Source organism: Micrasema longulum, unplaced genomic scaffold, assembly GCF_059751315.1.
Source record: "Micrasema longulum isolate JH-2025_06_02 unplaced genomic scaffold, ASM5975131v1 h1tg000454l, whole genome shotgun sequence".
NCBI classification, from domain to species: domain Eukaryota; kingdom Metazoa; phylum Arthropoda; class Insecta; order Trichoptera; family Brachycentridae; genus Micrasema; species Micrasema longulum.
In genome coordinates this window covers 19822-42579 of record NW_028277653.1, presented here as the reverse complement: position 1 = coordinate 42579, position 22758 = coordinate 19822, and the positions used below count along the sequence as shown (strand labels likewise).

The 22758-nt window shown below is 33.8% G+C and overlaps 2 protein-coding genes across 7 annotated transcripts; one reads left to right on the top strand and one right to left on the bottom strand.

Moving 5' to 3' along the window:
• Positions 1-1189: 1189 nt before the first annotated feature.
• Positions 1190-10382, bottom strand: Caper (RNA-binding protein 39-like protein Caper). Of its 5 annotated transcripts, XM_088226659.1 has the most exons (10): positions 10254-10382; positions 8498-8557; positions 8256-8306; positions 7101-7189; positions 6280-6495; positions 5208-5463; positions 3753-4019; positions 3215-3433; positions 2782-2900; positions 1190-2033 (listed from the first exon to the last, which is right to left on the bottom strand). In XM_088226659.1, exons 6-10 carry the CDS (start codon positions 5361-5363, stop codon positions 1745-1747), a joined length of 1050 nt encoding a protein of 349 aa, XP_088082785.1. In that variant the 5' UTR covers positions 5364-5463; positions 6280-6495; positions 7101-7189; positions 8256-8306; positions 8498-8557; positions 10254-10382; the 3' UTR covers positions 1190-1744. The 5 variants fall into 5 exon arrangements, with proteins under 5 accessions (XP_088082785.1, XP_088082784.1, XP_088082781.1 ...); XM_088226658.1 differs by lacking the exon at positions 8256-8306 and having other exon boundaries at positions 10093-10382; XM_088226655.1 differs by lacking the exon at positions 8256-8306.
• Positions 10383-12060: 1678 nt separating this feature from the next.
• Positions 12061-20069, top strand: Pss (phosphatidylserine synthase 1 homolog l(3)77CDf). 2 transcript variants are annotated; one of them, XM_088226661.1, is made up of 7 exons: positions 12061-12583; positions 13546-13804; positions 14263-14573; positions 14680-14934; positions 16025-16247; positions 17621-17726; positions 19819-20069. In XM_088226661.1, exons 1-7 carry the CDS (start codon positions 12402-12404, stop codon positions 19893-19895), a joined length of 1413 nt encoding a protein of 470 aa, XP_088082787.1. In that variant the 5' UTR covers positions 12061-12401; the 3' UTR covers positions 19896-20069. The 2 variants fall into 2 exon arrangements, with proteins under 2 accessions (XP_088082787.1, XP_088082788.1); XM_088226662.1 differs by lacking the exon at positions 17621-17726 and having other exon boundaries at positions 12075-12583.
• Positions 20070-22758: the final 2689 nt, after the last annotated feature.

Sequence of the window (22758 nt, the reverse complement as noted above, 5' to 3'; positions counted from 1 at the left end):
CTAGACTCCTCAGCCTAGTTCAATACCTCAGTATTCCGACAAACGAATCTCCAACATGCGCCTGTAGCACCACATCTCAAACGCTTCCGCTGCCCCCGTTCTGCCTGTCCAATAGTTGACGTTTCAATTCCATACAATAGTATGTCCAGACCAGTATTTTCTTGTTTTTAAGCTTATATCAGATTAAAAAGCTTAGATTTCTTATTGAATGCTATTCTTGCTTGTTTTATCCGGCTGACTATTTCTGATTTTGATCGAACCTCTTATATTCTTATGCTAGACCCCTCATAATATATCTATATCCCCTTGGGAGTCGCGATCTTCAGGTTTACATTTTTTTTTGCACCACAACAGGCCTGGAGACCTAATTACAGTGGTGAATTACATCACAGAGCACCCAGGCTTGAGAAAAATCACAAAATCACATTTTTAATTTTTTTGTGTTCTCACCGGGAATCGAACCCGGAACCTTCCGTGCGTGAGTCAAGCGTCTTGACCATTACACCACGGAGGCCGCCAACGTTGAGAAACGATGGTTTAAACCAGGACTCTCCAGACTACATCGACTGTTTCATGACATTTTTACGAACATGACTCATCTTTACAATGTTAGTATTGCGTTTATGCAATAGCTTTAATATTCTTGCAGAAAAAAACATTACCTAAATATGTCAAAGAATCTAAGCATAAAGATGAACAATGCAACTATCAAATATCACAACTCATGTATTATTTAAGTTTGTTACAAGTATTTGTCTCCTTATACATGTGCCTTTAGGCACTTTTATTTGTTTTTATTCATGTTAAACAAAAAATTATTTCTGTATCCACTCAGTAAAAAAAATAAATTATGTGTTCTCAGCATGGGACATCTCAGTGAAGACATATTAATTATTGTGATATTTTTGTATAATGAATAAATAAATTAGCAGTTTTTAAAAAAGACAATATAATTTTGGTAAATAAGTAATGAATTTAAGTCGGAGGAAGGATTGATCCTCTCTCAATTTCTATTTTCTACTAGCTCAGTTAATATGAAAATAATCTCAAAATTAATTAAGCAGTGTAAACTATGTATGTAAAAATACTTGTAAAAAGTGTAGGCTTGTATTTGTGCATTTTTTCCCCTTTTGTGCCAGTCAGTTCCTTCCTAGTCGGAATAAATTAAGCAAAATAAAAACACACTAAACAAAATTTGAATTTGTTTATTTTTAAAAATAGTTTAGATAATACTAACTGTTTTATTCAAATTTACATACACTGTTTTTAGATACGTCATGTATGACATATATTAAACATTACAAATAATTATTTTCAACCTTTGCTACGAAAAGCAATCTCAGTTTGGGCCCATTATTATCAAGTATTTAGATTGCCCCATCATCTTCATTCAATTTCCCACTTACTTACTAAAGAATCCAATCACAGGAAGATTTATTAAGTTTGTATCAAATTTTAAAAACTCATTGACCACATATTTTCGAGAAACAAGCACTATGGCTGAGCAGATTGAAATAAACTAATATTAATAATAATACCATATTATTTTTCTCTAAAGCTAATTTGGTAATTTTATGGCTACAAATCTACAAATGAAACCAAAAAAGTATAACAATTAACTCTGACTATTGAATGTGGATTAATAAGTGCGACCGAAAACCGCAAGTTATGTGCAAATTAAACAGAACTCTCGCAAATTACATTGTCCACACACATTGCATTAAAGTTAATTACGTTTTGTGTTTCACGCTCGTCTCGTGGGTATGAGGAGGGAAAGGGAAGTCATGGCATCAGGGAATAGGGAGTGGTAGTTGACGAGGGGAACGTACGCCGCAGTGATGACGCGGCCGGCGAACCATCGCCCGTGCAGCGAGTTGACGGATGCCACGGCAGTAGTGATAGCAGGACACTTGACGTACACATTTCCTTGCGGAGATGCTTTATCCACATACACGTGCAGTACTCCACCGTGCTTGTTGCATTCTTCTATTACATCATCCCGGATTTCTACATCCCAATTGGGGTTCAGTTCACTGTAATAAAAAAAAAAACATAATATTTTTTTGTACGATCTAATAATTCACAACAGGTTAAATGTATCTGAAATGGTTATTCAAAGTTAAAAGTATGTAAAATAACGTTATTTTTTAATCAAATCAAATGTACAGCTCTCTAAAGTGATCTCTCTCAAAAAGAGCACCATAGAAATTGTAATAATTTATTATCATTAAATAGTAAGTGCAAAATTTACTAAAGAGCAAAGAAAGGTCACAAAAGAGATAAAAAAAATTACAGTCTCCCAGATAAGGCCCATAGGGCTGATAAACTTAAATGCTATTTATTCCCTTCTCAAAAATGTTTTCCCTCAAACATTTGGTCATGCTCAAAACACTGTTGAAATGCTATTGATTGGCGACTGTTATATAGTCAGTGATACTGCGATACCGCATAACTATGAATTCATTTTTTTGGCAGAGGAACCTAAAAAGCGATACTGTTAATATATTACTTACAATTTTAGCCAACTAAAAATACCCCTAGAGTAACAGAAAAACTATCATTATTTCAAATAGAAATATGTAGTAATCATTTAAAATTATCGGCTCTTAAATTGCATTGTAAAAAATAGGTTATGCGGCATTGTAGTATCACTGATGATATGCTAATATAATTTATTTATGCAACATAGTACTGCAATTATTTGTTATTTAATGCTTTGTGTAAACTATGGTTTCATAATTATGCAAAAAAAAAACTATGCGTAATGCTTTACAAACTTACGTGCTGGGGTCAAACATATTGTTGAGCATAAAGCATTGTGTGGCTATTGGGGGACACACTTGGGGCTGAGGAGCAGTGAGGCCAGCTCCCAGGAGGACAGAGGCTGCTGCCGGGGGCACCTGTAAACAATACCAGTTTGATTATTGTAAAACTATTTACAAATATTTTTTTCAAAAGTTTTATGTAAAATGCTATCCAGTCAGTAAGAAAATGTCAAATTTCAACAAAATCATACAAAATAATCACATTTGTATATAATAAATGATTGAAATGTATTAATTTAGCATATGTAAATCCCCCCAAAGAATGAAATAAATAACATTGCTCGGGTCTACTAGAATATGCTGTGAAATGCGTGATTTTTCATTGAATATTAAGAGTAAAAGCTTGTTTTACAATACCTATGAAATAATAAACTTGAAATATGTGCTACCTGGAAACCCGTCCCTTCAGCTAACTTAAACATGAGCTGCAGTCGTCCAGTTGCGCCCAGATCAATTCCAGCCCGATCCAGTTCATCCGTGTCAAAGCGATGGTGAGCCGTACCGGCTTCCAGCCTCTCTGACACATTCCCCACCTTCATGGGTCGTCCAGCCAACTCGAACCCATTTAGTTGTTCCAGGGCCTTTTTAGCATCTGCTGCATGATGAAACTAGAATAAGAAAATAATCATTTAATATTTTAATTGAATCCCATTACAAAGAAGCAATATCTAAATTAATTTAATAAATATATGGCTCTACTCAATAATTGTGTGATCACTAAAATCACAAAAACATTGAACAAATATTTATTTATATTATTCTATAGTACTTCAACCAAGTGAATATGACAACATCACAATCATTCATGATCAAAATTCATTTAATTTAGCATATTTAAATCCCCCCAAATCATGGATTTATTCTACAAGATATGGGTCTACTAGCATATGCCGCTATCTTCTGTTGGTATGAGATTGTAAGACTCACCGTGAGAAATCCGTAACCTTTGGATTTGCCAGATTCAGGGTCTGTGATCAGCTGAATGTTGTCGATTTTTCCAAATGGTTCAAATATTCCTCTCAGCATGTCTTCTGTGATATTAAAGTGTAATGAACCAACATAGAGTCTCGTGGGACCAGTATTAATCTTAGGAGCCAAGTTAGGAAGAGAGTTCCCCATTCTGTTTTTCTCGGCTTGTGTGTGCTGCACTATGATTGGCACTCCTAGTAATTTCTGCCCAGTTAATCCCAATGCCTAGAAAAACATAAATGAAAGGGTAAATGCTAAATAAATCTACTAATAAATGTACTTTTTTTTAAGAATCAAAAATATTTTTATACAGTGAGTCATTAGGTCTCGTGCCTCTAAACAAAAATATAATGACAAAAACAATGCCACCCTTTAAAATTGCTGTACAAGCAACAATAGCAAAAAATGATAACAAAACACATTGAAATTAATATTCTCTACAATACGAGAAGCAAAAGTCATTCTTCCTAGATTCCATCCACTATTAAATATGTTTTTACAGCATCTCTGTTGCACACGAGAAGAAATATTTCCAATTTCTTCTTTTAACACTCCTGTCAAACAAATAATTTATTTATGTACCTAGATGTTATGGACGTCAACACAGTTAGTGGCCGTTCTAGGGACCGCTGCCACGCTAGTTAGCACGCATGTGTTAGAAAATGTGCTGCCCTCCAATAGACTCGTATTTGTTACTTTCGGTGGTGGCCTTTCCCATACAGAGGCATTTAGAATAGGTATTTTGTTTTATAAATTAGTATAAGGATATTTTTGAATCATTATTTTGTTACATGAGGGAGGAAACGGATAAGAGCGGGCGGGCGTCCTCTCTCCGCGCAGTACGCGACGGGGGTAAATGGTGGGGCACGCAGAGCCGATAGTATATAAGCATGTGTTTAAAAAGTAACAATGACTTCTTGGACGTTTGGCTTTTACCCATCTCTACTCTCTACTCCCCAACCCAGCTTTCTACTCGACTTCACTTCACTCGACACCTTTGCTTCACACTGGACTTGGATTTTGGACTTCTCTCCTTACGGATTCCTGATCACGGAGAATTGGAAACTTAAACCTGAAGTAAGAGGCCCTTCTGAGGACGTTGCCTAGCCTCCACTGCCTTACATCCAGTGGACCGGGACGTGTGCTCTAGTGAGTGCAGGGGAACCACAACACAACACCGGTAGCGCGTTAGCTACACTAGAGATATTTGCTAGTTTTTTAATTTTATTTTGTTTATTCACTTTTTATTAGTTGAAATAAATCACTATTTGGCAATAGGCCCCGGATATGGCAAATAAAATGTAAGTTTTAAAGTGTTTATACAAATTAGAAGATAGGATTTGATTCTCAAAATATTTGGACAAGAAATTAAAGCGTATATTTTACACAATGTATTGGAAAATATTGTCTCACCAATGGAACACTCTCGGTATCCTTAAACTCAATGTAGGAGATGCCTTTGAAGCGACGTGTCTTGTTGCAAGTGATGAGGCGAACATCGCGGACCTTGCCAACAGCTGAGAAGAACTCCTCGAGGTCGCGAGCGCGGATCCTCTGGGACAGCTGCATGCAGAACACGGTGCGGGCGTCGCGCTCTTCAGGTGCCAGGTCGTCAGCCGCGGACGGTAATGGCACTGGCGGGCCCCCTCGACGGGGAAATTCTGGAGATCTGCCGATAACCATCGCCATATTAATAAAACTAATTATTGGCAAAGCAGAAAATGTAATGACATTTATACAACACAAATAGGACGTGTTGAATTCTAACTGATTGCCGCAATCTGTGGTCAGATTGCAACACAAAATAATTTTATAATACATTTAATATTGCATACATGAATCCCCCCAAAGAATGAAATTATAACAATAATTCGGGTCTACTAATGTTTGCATGAAAGAAAATTATAAAATGAAGTGTTAACAAACCATTTTTGAGAATAATAATGCACTACAGCTATACAGATGCCATTACACTATTTCACATTTCAATATTGTATAGAACAAAAGCATTGCAAATTTTTGGTTTAACAAAAAGCGTGTAATGGATAGTTTTGTCGCTGCGCTTGCAATTCTCGACCTAAGTACCTACGACCCATTGTTTTGTTGCAAACTATAGCTAACTTCGTGATTGATAATCCTCAAATTATTTTTGTCCGTACGGACGGCTCTATAGCAGGAACCGCATTATTAATCTGAGATTAACACTATTGTATACACTTATTCAAATTTATAATATTTAAACCGTTGTTTTATATTTAACCTAGTATTTAAACACTACATTTCTTATTATGAATATTTAACTTTTCATATTTTCCAGCATTTCTTCAAACAACTTTATTCCTTTGTACATAAGGCAGTCTGGGGACTTTTAGATCCTGATAATGCACGTTAATATTTTTTCGACCCAATTTACAAACACATTTTTTGTATCTTGTACTCTCCCGTTTTTTAATAATAAAATAAATTTGATTATATTGATACTTACTTTGTTCTGCTTTTATTTTTTTTCTTTTCTATTTCCTTGTCTCTACCCCCCCTGTCTCGCTCTCTGTCTTTGTCTTTGTCCCTATTGCTATTGCTATTGCTTTCTCTTTCTCGTTCCCTTTCCCTGTCCCTGTCTCTGTCCCGGGGGCGCTCCTCCCTTTCTTTAGACCTCCGACTGCGGCTGCGATCTTGTGATCTTCTCCCATCTCTGCCTCGTCTGAAATAAAAATTGATAATGTAAATAAAGTTTTGTCTAGTTACAGGCATATTTATGGTTGACTTTAAGATAAATGGATCCGGGCTCGTGTTATAATGGGAAGTTTTCTGTAAAGAACATGCGCATAATTCTTTTTTCTAAACGTGTCGATTACAGATTACTTATGAAGATACTTGAAATTTTCGTCCAAATATACACATTTTGGTACATAAATATAGATTTTACTTTAAACGGAGTACCGATGAAGACAGCCGTTCATAGTCGCGGCCCCGGTATACTAAATTTTGAGATTCATAAAAATTAAGAATTAGCTTATTTTTACTGACATTGAGCATTTGTAAACTGCGTATCCGGTGTCCACAAACAAGAAATATAAGCTTTTAACACGCATGTGTTTTAATTGGCAGTGAATAAATTGTAATTTTGTGTTAAATAATGACATTGTTAAAATTCAACTAAATGATAGAAACAAAATTAAATTTCTTAACAAGGAATAGTTGAAAATTAATAATTTAGCATATTTTGAATCCCCCCAAAATATGGACAGTTAACATAATTTGGGTCTACTAGCATATGCTGCAGTAAGAAAGTAGGAGTAAACTCACCCGGATCTCTTGGAGCCATCTCTGGAACGTTCCGAGTGCCTGTGCTTCTCCGAGTGCTTGTCGTAGCGATGCTTGGAAGAGTGATCATCCTGTCACACAAAGCAGGCAAAGTAGAACCCACCAGCAAACAACACCGCAACAGAAATCAAAACATATTAGTTCACTACTCATGTTTCACATTCAACCTCACACGGCCATGACACTTATCAAATCGCACTGTTTAAAGATAAGGGTGAAAGCCAAAAATTGTCGCAAATCTTTCGGCTGTAGTATAATTCTATGTACGAATTAAACACGCACGATTCAAAAGAATTCTGTGTGCTCATGAGCCGGATGACGGTGGACATCGGAGTGGTCCGTTGAATAGCTAAACATGGCGTACAGCGGATATAGGGGCGGGACAGGGGGAGGGGGGGAGAGGGGCGACACTTACCCTTCACCACCTGTCTAGAGGGGGGGGACAGCCACCGCAATACTTCTGCAAAAGATACATCCGTCAGCTGAGTCTTATAACATTATTTTACTCTAACCCCCACAAATACCCCAGCTTTAAATTGATCAAAACGCTGTCATTTTCCTCTAGTTTATAAACCCCTTAAGATATAATATGCAATAAAATATTTATGAGAGGAGTTTTGTATATAACAAAATAAATAATCACCTTCGTTTACATCGTCGGGACAAACAAAGATCGCGATAGTCTAGAGAACCTAAAGGAAGGAATATCATACGAGATGAGGGAAGGAAGAAATGGTTAGTCTTCATGGCGCCGGTCCCGATGTACTGGTGGAGCGCCCTCGACCCCGCCTGAACAAAAATGTTACCAAGTCAGCCACTCTATCCTGATAGTCCAACTGAGGAAACCGATCCGCCACAACGGTCGGCTGCCCGAATAGAATTTACTTTATCTTTCGGTAAAAAAGTTTAATGGATCAAGTACAATCATTTGATAGAAAGATTGAGACATGTTTTTATTGCAAACTTCAAAGAATATATGAGAGAATTGAATGTAGCGTATTTATCATTTAACATATAATTCCCATGTGTGTGAAATGGAGTAAAAAAAAATATATTTAGATGCACAGGCCGAGAAATAAAAATCAAAATAATTCGATTGAAATAAAAAGGAATATAAAATTGTTGAATAATCAGTACCTCTCCTCAGTGTCTCCCAGGTGAAGCAACCTCGACTAATTGCACAAAGTTCTATAAATATAAAGAAAGGAGACCAGATGTCATTTAATTATATATAAAGTTGCATAGAATGAGGGTAAATAAGTGTGTTGTTTGAAACACAATAGTACTAATTGAAAGCGCATGAGCGCAATAAAGTGACGAGCCATGATTACATAAGGTAGGAGCAAGATGCTACCAAACTGTTATGAGACGGTACTCACTTTTTTATACGGGGCCTCCAGCATAGCCTCTACATCCAGATCTTCCGCCATCTTGTATTCCTAAACATAATATTATATACAAACATTAGAAAAACTAATAATTTGATTGTATCTTATGGTTCCGAAGCTATCTTATATATTATTATTCTAAAAATGATTGTGATGTGGATGGAAGGGAGTTAAGATGCTTGACTCATGAACATAAGGTTCCGGGTTCGGTTCGCGGTGAGAATACAAAATGTGATTTTTCTCAACCCTTAGTATTCTGTACTACAATGCACAACTTTCTTATAGTTATATTAGTATTCTGTACTACAATGGGCCTTCTGGCCTATTAAAAAAAAAAACAACAAAAACTAAAATAAACAGATGGCAGAAAAAGTAACTTTCAGAGCAAACCCAAAAACGTAACGAAAAAATGTAAATGGGTAAAATTTTGGTAGAATTCGGTAGATCAGCAGATTTCACCCAAAATTGGTAGATCGCGGGAGGATCGGGTTGGCACCTTACCGATTGTTTGGTTTTTTGGAAAAATCACATTTAATTTATGTGTTCTCACCAGGAATTGAACCCGGAACCATCAACGGCGTGAGTCAAGCGCCTTAACCACTACACCACGGAGGCCGACGGGATATGTATATTAACTGTGTGGTTTTGGTAGCATTATTCTGACAGATTATCATTTTTTTAAATAAATATTTGTGTTAAATAACTCACAATTAGAAAACGGGAACCAAGTTGTGGTAGAGCGGGGTGCGAAGCTCGGACCTCTGATCCATGGGTCCGTGACACTAGCCACGGGACCACAACCCGGTTCATTTTTACATTTAGATTGCTCCAAACACAAAAAATTAATTGTGAGGCTCAGAGTATGTGAAATTTGACAGTGCCCGAGATTCTAATTGATCAACTGAGGCCCGCAGGGCCGATAAAGCGAGACTCGAAGGGCCGAATTACCTAATATGTAACAGTTGGCAATAGCTGGCTGTGCCTGCTAGTTATCGATTAAAACTAAATATGGAAAATATAATCGAAGGTGTAAGAGTTAGAATAAGAGTCCACAACGAAAAAAATGTCGTAAGGGGTATATAAAATCTCTTAAATTATAATAAATTACTAAACATATTCTTAGTAAAAAAGCATTCATATTAAGTATAACTAATATTTTCTGAATTTTTGTAGATGGTTGTAAAAAATAATATAAAAGCATTAGAGGACGTGAATGTACATAGTAATGTGGCAAAATGGTGATATTATTTTGTTGCTATGCATTAAAACAATAATTTACAATATCAACATTTGGAAGGAATATTGCCACTATTAACAAAACATTCCAAATATAGAAAAATACGGAAACATCTTAAATCGTGGTTATTTTCTTAGAAAACGAAAATAAATCCTGAAAACTTGTTAAAAACCGACGAGCTGTGAATATTGACGATATTCTGGCGATGAGAATAAAGTTAAACAAAATACGCGAGTACACAATACTATAATAGTTTATAACTACAATGGACACGTTTATACTGTTTTCTTCCGAATAGCATATTGCAAAGTAACAAAAAATCAAATTATTAAATACACAAAGCACATACGGTCAACAACGAAAACCCCTCGTCGAACTCTCGAAGATAATGAACAATAATGACAAAAATGGCGAGACGAGCGAGAAACCGGATATGCTATGAGCGATGAGAAATCAGCTACCAAAGCGATACACAAATAATTTTGATAGTTAGAATGGAATAATAGTTACCTGTTTGTAATCTTAAAATAGTTCTAAATAATACGACAGCGCTTGAGAAACGTTTCACCTTTTTTTCAACGCGTTCGCAAACTCCGCCCAATTCTCACTCCTCAGCCAGCTAACACGAACCGGAAATGTAAATTTACCTTATGTAATCGCTGGTAACACTGGCAATAGCAATGGCAACATTGGCTAGATGGCGAAAAACCACTGACTAAATTATTAGCATTTACAATGCGAATTCATACATATTTTTTAATATCGTTATCAACTACTGAAAAATATATTTTATAATTTAAATCAATGCGAATTTTTTTTTAAAACACAAATTAATGCTGAAGCATTTTGGAACTTTCCAATATTTTTTACCGAATTGATTAAATTTTATTGTAAACATTTATCGAATGAAAAAAACTGTATTCCTTTTATGTCATTCCGAAACTGCAATTTCGCGGTAACCCACAATTGAATGTCATTCAAAATAACAGTATCCTACCAGTTAATAGTACTGCTAAACAAAGCATTATGAGAAACAACTAGCAGTTGTTATGCTAATTATTAAGGAATGCAAAAGCATTAATAAATTCAAAATCAGTATAACGAAAAAATTGTGATGGACAAAGTAGTAGGTCAAGGCCGTCTTAGGCCATGCAGGTGCCCTTGGACACACATAGGTTGAGGCTTTTAGAAAGGGGCCCTTTTAGAATTTCGCGGCCGGGGGTCATCTGTGCTCGTGCCTTATGTGCCCTTATGGAAAAGATGGGCCTGTGGTAGTTTGTAGGTACGCAAAACAGTTGGCTGTAACGTGAATGTGAAATATTAATTTATTTAATGGAAATGAAATATAATGAAAAATAGAAGTAATTTCTACCACTAACATAATAAACTTTTAAACTATGAATAAAGTCAAACCACCAGAAATTGAAATAAAACAACTTTTTTGAACGCTATAAAATGTGATTTCGCAAGCTAATATGTGATAAATTTATGCACAATGACGAGATGACGAGAAATTACGAGATCCGTGCATTTTATAAGGCTAAGGCATTATCAATGAAATTAATCAAGGGTACTGCGTTGGATTGGACATGTGTAGAGCGAATCGACAGTAAAAGAAAAACTAAAATGATTTATTTTGCGAATGTTGATAGATGCAGGAAACAAAAATCACAAATATTTGAATACGGTTATGTCAAAAGCCGGAATAATCAGCGCGTGTAATCGAAATTTTTTACTAATTTAGAGGAAGCGAGGATCGCATGTAAATAACTGCCTTCCCCTTTAGGAAAAACAACATGACTGTTTTTCTGTTTATTTGCAATAATTATTAATAAAATATTTGCGTTGAAAAAATATTTCAATACTGACACCATTTTCAGACAATTATTTTAATAACTACATTAGAAAATATAAATCATGTTGTGGAAGAGCGGACAGCGAAGCTGTCCTCTCATTCAGAGTTTATTTTAGAGTTTGTTTTAGTTTCAACCTCTCATTCAGAGTTTATAGTCATGTAAGTTCTTTGAAAACTGTACTTTTTTATTTATTAAACTTTTTCTAGAATACTGATTTCACGTTAGTGGACTTATTGCTCAACGGATTATTTTTCCAACCTAGAAATAAAACAGTACGTGTTATTTATTTTCAGTTTCAAAGCGCATGTGAAAATAAATCATTATATTATGCATATAAATAAGTTAATATCACTACTAATCTTCAATAGGATAAAAGGGTACAAATGTAGTGTTTGAATTTTTTTACTTGCTATGAACCATAGTAAAAATTCTAGGTAAAAATTTTAAAATCTATGAAAATCTCCTGACTTCTGACACTGTCTGACAGATTGTCTCTACTGGGTTTTTCGACTTTTCGTTCGATTCGATGATGGATGATGGTTCGATTTCGTCGTTTAATCGGGTTCAATAAAGTTCGTTGTCCTGTCGAATTCAAATTCAGAATTCAGTGCGGTTCGGAGTCCAATAAGAAGAGCGCATAAATTGATTGCGATTATTATATCGCAAATGATCAAATAAAAAAATATCGTACTATTTAATAAACGCGCTCTTTCGATTAGTAGCCGGAGATTGGTGCATGTTGTTTCTATGAAAAAATCTCTGAAACCTAACCTCATAACTGTGAAAGTGAACCATTTCGAACATGAAAAAACGAAATTTATCACACAAACGGACTTGTACACCACCACCAACGCAAAAAGATGCATTTGAGGCAATCAATGAGAGTCCAGTTGATGATATTTCATTAGAATTCTTTTACAGACCTCACACGATAACACTTCTCGCCGTCTCGATCGGGGCTGTCATTTATTCTGCATTTGTAAGGTATATCAAATTGAATAATTACGTCCAGTTCGGCTTTTGAATAAATATAAAAATATATTTTCTTCGCTATATGCTAAATCGAAATTTTACCAACATCAGAATTTTAATTTAAAAATCAACTAACACTTTTGCACACTGTTTCATAAAAAAATATTAAATTTGCCAATTATTAAGAGTAATAGACTCCCATTGAAACATAATGTTGCAAGATTTAGGTTATAATATGAAGTACATTTTGTAATTTGCAAATGTCATTCATGTTGGAAAGATCCCAAACATCTCAGTTATATAATGGCATTTTCATACATTTCCAAATATAATCATATTCCACCGGTTTTTGTACCAAAGTGCTAATAAATAATGAAAATCTTTATTAATCTTTTTACACTTTATTGCTATTATTGTGGGTAATTTTATATCACAGTTTTTGTGATATAATAAAACAATTTATGCAGATATGTATGGTTGAATGGAGCAATTATTGCCATTGGCAATCTCTTACATTCAAACCAAATATAAAATATTGATAATATACCCAGTGCATACAAAAAATGCTTCTCAATATTCTAAACTTTGTTTTTCCTTCAATTTAATATATTTTAGCATTGATTCATCGGTTTTCTTTTCTTGCTATTTGTCTGTCCGATTGCCCACTGCTCTCAACAATTTTTTTTTTTTTAATTCACACTATTTTTTTTTAGGATATTCATTTATTATTCGTGATTGACCGTTTTTTAAATGAGTAGATACCTATTTTATAAACTGCTTTTCATATTTTTTAAAATTTAGAATATTTCAGATTTGTTATAATAAAACTATCATAATTTAAAACGTTCAAATTGATTCTTGTTAGTGAAAATTACTGATGGAAGTTATAAACTCCTTGCAATTTAATATCTGTAATAAAATACCGTCAATTTAGAAAATTGGTGTGTTTTTTAACGAGAATTCTTTTATTTCAGAAATGAGACTAGTATCGAAGAAAATATTTGGGCGGGAGTTTGGTGTGTGATATTCTTCTTCCTAATCATATCAGTTCTAGCCTTTCCTAACGGACCATTCACAAGACCTCACCCTGCACTATGGAGAATAGTATTCGGACTTTCTGTTCTCTACCTGCTTTCTCTTCTTTTTTTATTGTTCCAAAGTTACTCCACTGTCAACTCCATTCTATACTGGGTGGACCCAAATCTCAAGGATTTCCGGATAGATATGGATAAGGTCAGTAAACACCATTTTAATTGTCAGTCGAGATGTGTTGGTATTCATTGTTTACAATGTTTATTTTATTATGTACCCATCAACCTATCAATACACATAGACGCGCCCTGAGACCTCGAAAATAATGAATCTTATGTCCAAATGCTCAGTGTTGCTCGATGCGTATTTAGTTGTTCTTTGACCACCAGCCGGGTGTGACGTGGGCTTGTTTAGAATTGAAATCAAAATGCCCGCTTGTGTCGTGCCAAAACTGCTTGGATAAACATTTCAAAAAGGATGGTGTAACTTTTTATTTCTATTTAATTTTATATTTTTTCAAATTTTGATACATTCCACAGACGGTAAAATCCAGCACTACATATAAATAATGGATTTGGTGTTTATTAGAAATATGGGGTAAATTCCACAGACGGTAAAATCCAGCACTACATATAAATAACAGATTTGGTGTTTATTAGGAATATGGAGTGAATTGCTCGGATGTAACGCTGGCCAAGTTATGGGCGCACACCGATGTGTTCGCCGTGGGACATTACCTGGGCTGGATGTTTAAGGCCGTGCTCATCCGGCACATGGGGCTGCTGTGGGTGATCTCCTGTATGTGGGAGATCACGGAGATCGCCTTTATCCACCTGCTTCCCAATTTCGTGGAGTGCTGGTGGGACTCCATCATACTCGATGTGCTGCTCTGCAACGGGTTCGGGATCTGGTGTGGCCTCGCTATCTGCCGCATGCTGGAGATGCGGGAATACAAGTGGGTCAGCATCAGGTAATGTTTACTCCAGTTATCCCTTATCTTCCTGAAGACCACAATAGTGACAATAATGATAGTAATAATCTATTCTTGAAATTTTGTAAAATGATTTTGCTTCTAGAGATATATCAAGCACGTCAGGAAAGATCAAGCGCGCCATGTTACAGTTCACTCCCCGAAGTTGGGCACCGGTGAGATGGTTGGACCCGACATGCACGTACATGCGCTTCTTTGCTCTCTGTCAACTTGTTATCTTTTGGCAACTCTCTGAACTGAACACCTTTTTCCTGAAGCACATCTTTGAGATGCCCCCTTCCCATCCATTGGTCATTTCCAGATTGTGTCTCATCGGTATCATTGTAGCGCCGTCTGTCAGGTATGTTATAATAGATATACATATGTATATTGTGGTTAAATTAAAAATATGGTATTAGCCTTTTTCACATTATTATTAATAAAATTCACTGATCTAAAATCAAATATAAAAATGAATTCATGAAAATAGTTGAACTAATCAATTACTAATCAGTTACTCAACTGCATTGTTTTGATAAATTGAATTTATAGTAATTATAATAAGCAATACATATAATATTATGTAAATGAGCTGGAACACTGATTTCAGTGTTAATGTATTTTTTGTTATTTTAAGAAAATTAATTTTGTTTAAATTTCCGCTGTACTCTCGACTTGACTCCGAGAACTAATTGGATTTATGTACATAATTTTATATTTAATTAGGTTATCTTAGCAAAATAAACAGTGGTGCCTCAGAATTTCAGCATAATCCCTTCTGAAATGGCATTAGAGTTTTAAAATTAGTGAGTTCAATCATTATTAATATTTTACGTGAAAGTAATATTATTTATCTTATAAATAATGAATATAAGTCAAGGGAAAGTAATACATGTTTACTATAGTCTTAGTCGAGAATCAAACCAAGAATCGATTGATTGATTGGGTTGGATTGGGTCTCTATACACTAAGACACACAATGGTAAATAATATGTAAAGATGGTGGGAGGAAAGTTTTATGGTTAGTTATATTTCGTATTATTGGTACAAAAATGCCTTTGCTATTATTTTGATAAAGCAAAAAAATACACCAAAGTTAATTACTAAAATGATTCTAAGATGCAATTTTTAATTTATAAATTTGTATAAATCACTTTAATTTAGAACCATACGTTTACATATTTGAGGTTACTACCCCATTGCTAGGGCTTATCCGCTTCACATTATAGTATGACTTATACAACCTGACGATGAGGTAGTAACCTCAAAATGGTCAACATATAACTCTTAATTAAATTGGTACAAATTTATAAATAAATAAGTGTAAAATGTTCTACCATTGAGTGAAAAATCTTACTTACTAAAATTATTCTAAGACATATTAAATATGCAAATGAATGATCATGAATGAATTACCGTATCAATTTTGAAATACTGTTTGTGGTTTTCAGACAGTATTACATCTACGTGACCGACCCAAGATGTAAACGTGTCGGAACCCAATGCTGGGTGTACGGAGCCATTATGGTTACTGAAGCGCTGCTCTGCATTAAGAATGGGAAGCAACTGTTTAGTCAAACACAAACATTTAACATAATTGTATGGTTGCTCGTGCAATTCCTCATTTCCATACTTTGTGTTTATGGTTGCCTTCTTTACCACAAGTATTTTCAGGTAATCCCCTTATTCAATAATCCTCTTATGTGTTCTTGGCTGGTTTTCCTTGACACGGAAGTTATGTCATTATAATTATTGTGCTGAAGACGCTTTATATTTAGCTGTTCGTGTAATCATTCCGATGAATTTGTATTCTGACGAATCCTAAGAGTTTTTAAATATTATATTTTTACTCATGTAAAAAAATAATATTTTTAGTGTGTTTATCCCAATACATTGTACATTTATTACACAATCATTCCCTAATATATATTATCGCTTCATTGCTTCACATTTTATTTTATTAATTATGCCCTATATTTTACGAGTATTGCAAGCATCTGTAACCTTTGACCACCAAGTGACCCATTTAATAATTTCATGTTACCCACTTGTGTTCCATCAATAAATTTTAATATTTTAAAATGAAACAGCGTAACTCTTTATTTAGACTTATGTAATGTTGCTTACTTCCATCAAGTGAAAATCAGTAGCTTGAAAGAAAAAAACTCTACATTTGGGTGCAAAATTAATGTTATAATTGATTTTGACTCGCAACTAAAAAAAATTCTGACTCCTGTCTGGGTTCTATTATTCTAATCATTTTCGATTAGAATTTTGCCATATTCCACTACTAGTAAAAACTATTTAATTAAATTTGATTAGATATGATTCATTTGCTTATCTTTTTTCTATTTTATCATATGCACGATCTAATAAATTTCTAACTATGATTAAAAATAGATTAAAAAGTGACATTATTATTTCCATTTTTACACATTTACATAACCGTTTGCGTAAATGATATATTTTTTGTAATTTTTCAATTCTAGAACTGTCAATTAAAGTCACCGCATAACTTACAAACTACAGTACCTACGCTTGCAAAGAATGATAACAACAACTCAACTATTATTAATGAATAACTAATATTAATGAATAAATGTTGTAAAGTATGTATAATTACAACTTATTTGTTATACACATTTTGGTAGTAATAATAGGCCAATTTTCCGCATTATAAAGCTAAAAGTTTCTGGTATTGACTTGTAAATTAAAAGCACACTTCAACCATATAAGGAAACAGTATTTTTAAAACTTTATCTTTAAATATATCGGAAGATTTACTTTTACATGATATAGTTCCTGAAAACAGGCACATAATAATAAAAATAGATATAACAATCTGCGATGCTAATAACTAATTATTGGTTGACTGAATACATTGCAATAAATTCCGATTTGTTTTGAGCTGAGAATTACCAAGTAAGAATGACACCCCGAGTTTGTTTTGTATTGAAGAGTGATCTGTTGATTATCTTTATATTGATCTCATTGGGAGTTGAAGTGACCTAATCCCATGTCCTACACTAACTGCATGATAATTCCAGAATCATAAACACAAGAGAGGAACTAACTCACAAAGTGAAGCTAACTCTCCGTTGTCCGAGGACTCGGGACCCGATGAATCTGTGAAGACAGGAAACAGTTCTACTTGTAAGTTCTATACTTCCCACTCCGCTATATGTCTGTACACATCTTCATTCGCAATTATAATGTGCCATGAGAAAACATGAATATTGTCAACTTTCAAACGCAGTTTGCATAGTATTATATTTACCAATTAAAAACTAGAATAGTCACTCAATTCATATTAAGGTATTTGTGTGATTGAATATTCAATTACATAGCTATTATACTTGTCTTAATAAATTTTTGAGTGCTATATTTTTTTAATTAAAAGGTCTGGCGTATCACCTTTACGATGTGTTACCAATTACATGTGGTTATATTTCACACTAAAAATATTGAAAAATCTCACAACTTAAATCAATGAACTTATAATAAATAGTACATAGTTGATCTGCTATTTTTTATTTTTAAATTCATAAATAGGTAGGTACATAAAACTAGAAAAAGGGGAAATTTGTTCCTTGTGATGTTTTTCTGGGTGGTTGTGCCGTGTATTTGTTATTTTTTATGTAGTTTTAATGTCGTATATATTAAAATCTTCATAATATTATAATAGATAATGAATGCGCCTCAAATCATGGTAACCAGTATTGTACACAGACTGATATAACACAAACCTGCTGAATGCGGTATGATACAAATTCCTCATACAACTACTTCCACTTCACTACGACATTAAAACTACATCGCCCAGATGATGGACACTGTAACAATGTCCGAAATGTTAGCAAAAATATAAATAAATACGCAGCGCTTTACCCACCGTTAAACTACTGGGAGTCATCCTTAATTCTGACTTTTCTCTTGACGCTCAAATTTATTTATTTATTAATTTACACGCCCTACGGGCTTTTACATATATTAGAAATTACATTCAAGTGCAGCAGTGAAACATAAGTATGTAAATTTAGTTAAAATTAAAGATAACATAAGAAAAGCTAAAAGATACAATAATAAGTAAAAATCAGGAAATGTACCAATATAGGTATAGGGTACATAGGGTACAATTAGTAGAACAATAAGTTCATGCTTTTACCAGCTGAGACAGATTAAATGCATACGCAAAAATTTGCCAGTTGATGCTGCCCGTCAATTAATAAATGCGTTTGTAGTGTCTAGAGTCGATTATTGTAATGGTATCTACATAGGTCGACCAAGAATAAAATGACTCGCCTACAGTCTGTATTGAATGCCGCAGCTAGACTTATTTTTGGAATCTCGAAGTTCAGTCATATCACTCCACTACTTCGGGAAATGCATTGGTTACGTTTTCCACAGAGGGTGGAATACAAACTCTGTTGGCCTATGTATAAGTCACTGCACAACTCTGCTCCAGAATATCTAAGGGAACTCTGCATTCCAGATGAACTAGCTGACAGACGTCTTACGCTTATATCAGCTACATCAACGTCCAAAGGAAAAGTTATTATACCTCGATGCAAACAGCGCACTAAATTCGGCGAACGTGCATTTGTGGTCGCAGGCCCTAAGGCATGGAATGCTCTCCCAGCAGAAGTCCGAAACTGTGAGAGTGAAATGATGTTTCGGAAGAAGCTTAAAACCCACTTGTTCTCTAAATCATTTGAATAAATTCTTAGCATGTGGTGACAAAGTACATTATTTTTCTTAAATCAAAAAGCTAAAATTAAATTTATATCTTTATATAATCACTTTGTAAAGCGCCCTTGAGGTATTATATTACGAAAATGGCGCTATATAAGTTATCCATAGTTATAATTATTATAGCACAACAACCTAGTAAAACGTCACAAGTATTTGAAAGGCCGCGAAAACCGGAAAAAAAACTTCAACCGGGTAATTTACTATCCAGTTTTCCATTTTTATGTATGTCTAATTTACCCTAATTTTTCTATATTTTTTCAACACTACTTGTTACTTATCTTTTTAACCATTCTTATAGAAAAATAAAATTAATGTCAGAGGTTTACCCATATTTCAAATTTTATTTTAATGTTTTTCATTTATTTTATTTAACGTTGTTTGTTTGATAAATACTCTATTATTTCAAATACTAATTATAAAAGAGTAATTAAATAACAACTTAAACGAATGTAATATTTATTACACTATACATATTATTATTGAATGTTTTCAGCGTTGGATGAGGATGGCTCTAAGAGCTCTGAACCTGGCTTGAGGAGGATATCGGCTGGTCGCGCTGCAGTCAAGTGAGAGACTACTAGTCACTAGTCGTACCTTCCATTCCAATATTCTCATGAATCTGATAAATATATTCCAACTTTTTAAAATCTCTTAATATTGATGTGATGTGACAAATGCTGTTGTTTGTCTGATCCTATTATCGAGCAGTAAATAATACATTTAATTTTAGATGTCTCATTATCATTATGTGTGTTGATTTATCCACTTTCGATATATTTACTTTAGATACTCCATCCTACCTCTTATTTATTTAAGTTTCCTACTTCTATTTTAAAACTTTGTCCCGTCTATTTTAAAGCTCTCAATGTTGAATCTTTCTACATCTTAATTATTTAAGAGTAGGGTTTATAATTTTTCAAATATTTTATTTAAACAAGTATTTTCAATTGAATTTATCAAGGTTGAAATTCATACGGAGTAATACTTTTAACGTTGCTCTTATCTTAAGTAACATGTCTTGAATTTACTATTAATAAATAAAATACGTCACATATTTATCAGGGAATCAATGAAATTCATAAATCTATTTGAACTACACACCTTGTTAAATTTGATTCTGAAGTAAACTGATTTACAATCTGAATATTAAATTTCGATAACGGTGTTGTGCTTTTCAGGGCCCCGATTATGAATATATGCCAACATATTTGTCAATTTAGTTAACTTAAATGTTTCGTCGTAATCAAACTCAAGGTATCATTGATAACACTTTTATAAGCATTACTTTTACGGCCGAACACTTTTTCAGGTTTCTTGTTGAAGGATAAAACAGTTGCTCATTTTTGTCTTTATTAATTTAATAGGAAATTAGTTTTTTTCTGTTAAGAATATTGGTTAGTATTTGACTCCGATGAAAAGTACAACAATATGAACATGTTTCAATATATTGTATATATATACATATCGTTGGTGATACTGCAATATTGCGTAACCTGTTTTTTTTTAAAAATGTTTCACTGCAATAAATTTGTTACATGGGCTGAGAGCCATTATTTTTAAATTATTGCTATTTTTTCTCTAAATAATGATAGGGTTTTTGGTACTCCAGCGGTATTTTTGGTTATTACAATATTACATCTCTGCTTTCTCTCTCTCTTTGTATGTTAAATCACTACGTAACAGCCATATGCTGACACAAACCTAATGGCAATTTTTCATAATAATTATATTCGCCTTATCATAAAGTTTAGCTCTCCACATTTTAATTTTAAATCTGCGTAGTTGTTAAATTGTGTAATTTATATTGGACTCACCAATGTTTTGTGACCCAATCAATTGTAAATAGAAATTAATGTTTGAGGTATATGTACATGTTAAGCCATATTCTTAATTTTACCCTCTGACAATTTGTTACTTAAACAAATTTGTCATAAGTCATATCAGTAGTCCGCTTGACTTTGGCTGTGACACCAGTCATTCTACTTGTTAAGGAATTTATTTGTGTATATATACAATATGTACACTTAGGAATTTTGTTAGTGTTTTACTAAGCAGAATATTTATTGTTAGTTTTTTTAGGTATGATGTTACAAAAAAAATAGAGATATAAAACATATTTCTTATTGAGGCTTGATAATTTAAATTCATCTGACTTGTAATTTTTTTTCACCTCTGAGATCTTTTTTTGTCATTTTGGTAAATTTTTCACTTATTGCTTGTGTTAAACCGTTAACCAATTTTTGTTTCAGTGTGTTTAAATTCTATGTAAATTTATTTAGTCCAATTACAGTAGTGAAATACAGCCAGAATGCCCAGACTTGAAATACATCACATAAAATTATTGTGGGAATTACACTGGGAATCGAACCTGGAACAAGTGTCATTACACCATGGGGGCCCCCAATATAATGAATTATTCAAATCAACTCCTTTTTGACAACCCAGCATTAAAACGATCAGTGATTCCCTTGATAAAAATTGTGATTTAATAGATACATTATCTATATTTATTTAACTCGGTAATACCAAATCTCCAAAGCATCACATTTTTAAAACGTTTTTTTATTGATAAACTGGCTCTATTTCTCCCCACTCAATAAGTCAATGCGATTCTAGAGAAATTATAATGCATAAATATGATGATCACAGAATACCCAGGCTTATACCAATCAAATGATTTTTTTGCCTCACCGAGAAAGCCTGTATAAGATGCATGTGTCCTAGCCAACGGACTCGTCTATAATTTTTAAAGGATAAAAACTAGTGTATATTTTTTATTTCATCTGTAGTGTCTGTAATTGATTCGAAATAATTTTTGCATATTGATTATTTTTATTTATTCTAATTATTTTCTGCATACCAATTCTCGTGTGAATTTATACTGTTCTACTTAACGGTTGCTTAGTTACTATCTGATTCATACCAGACTGGTGCTGTAGCACATTTGGTTAGACGCCCAAATGTGAAACTGGTGTCGCGGGTTCGATTCCCGTCAGTTGCTAGACAAAAACCCTAGAAATATTTTTTCTCAATTGATCTGGGTGTTGTGGTGTATTTTTTATAACTTCCTTCTATATCCTCTCCTTCCCGTCTGCTGACGAGCCTCTAAAATAGACGAATATTGAGTTATTCCTTTAAAACAAATAATTGTAAAAGCCAATTATGTGAAATATATTTAATATTTTAACCATCCCTGTCACCTCGTGGTCAAATGGTCAGCGTGTTTGCTTACTGTGCAAGAGGTCTCGGTATTGATTCCTGACATGAAATGTTGATTTAAAAATGGGTTTTTTTACAATATAAATTTTCATAGTCTCTGGACAGGCACCTGAAGCGTAAGACTGATCATTCTACCTTCACGTAACAAATATTATTAAGATACACCGCGGATGGTGTACCAATTCAGCGCCCCGTGCACCATTAGGTGTGGAAA

Excerpts from the sequence above, each read along its gene's own strand:
- Caper (XM_088226658.1), bottom strand. The coding sequence starts at position 8,548 with ATGGCGGAAGATCTGGATGTAGAGGCTATGCTGGAGGCCCCGTATAAA. Across the intron at positions 4,020-5,207 it reads ATACCGAGAGTGTTCCATTG|GCATTGGGATTAACTGGGCA; the intron begins GTGAGACAATAT and ends ATGTTTTTCTAG. Across the intron at positions 2,034-2,781 it reads AATATGTTTGACCCCAGCAC|TGAACTGAACCCCAATTGGG; the intron begins GTAAGTTTGTAA and ends TTTTTATTACAG.
- Pss (XM_088226661.1), top strand. The coding sequence starts at position 12,402 with ATGAAAAAACGAAATTTATCACACAAACGGACTTGTACACCACCACCA. Across the intron at positions 14,574-14,679 it reads TACAAGTGGGTCAGCATCAG|AGATATATCAAGCACGTCAG; the intron begins GTAATGTTTACT and ends TTTTGCTTCTAG. Across the intron at positions 16,248-17,620 it reads TTTACCACAAGTATTTTCAG|AATCATAAACACAAGAGAGG; the intron begins GTAATCCCCTTA and ends TGATAATTCCAG.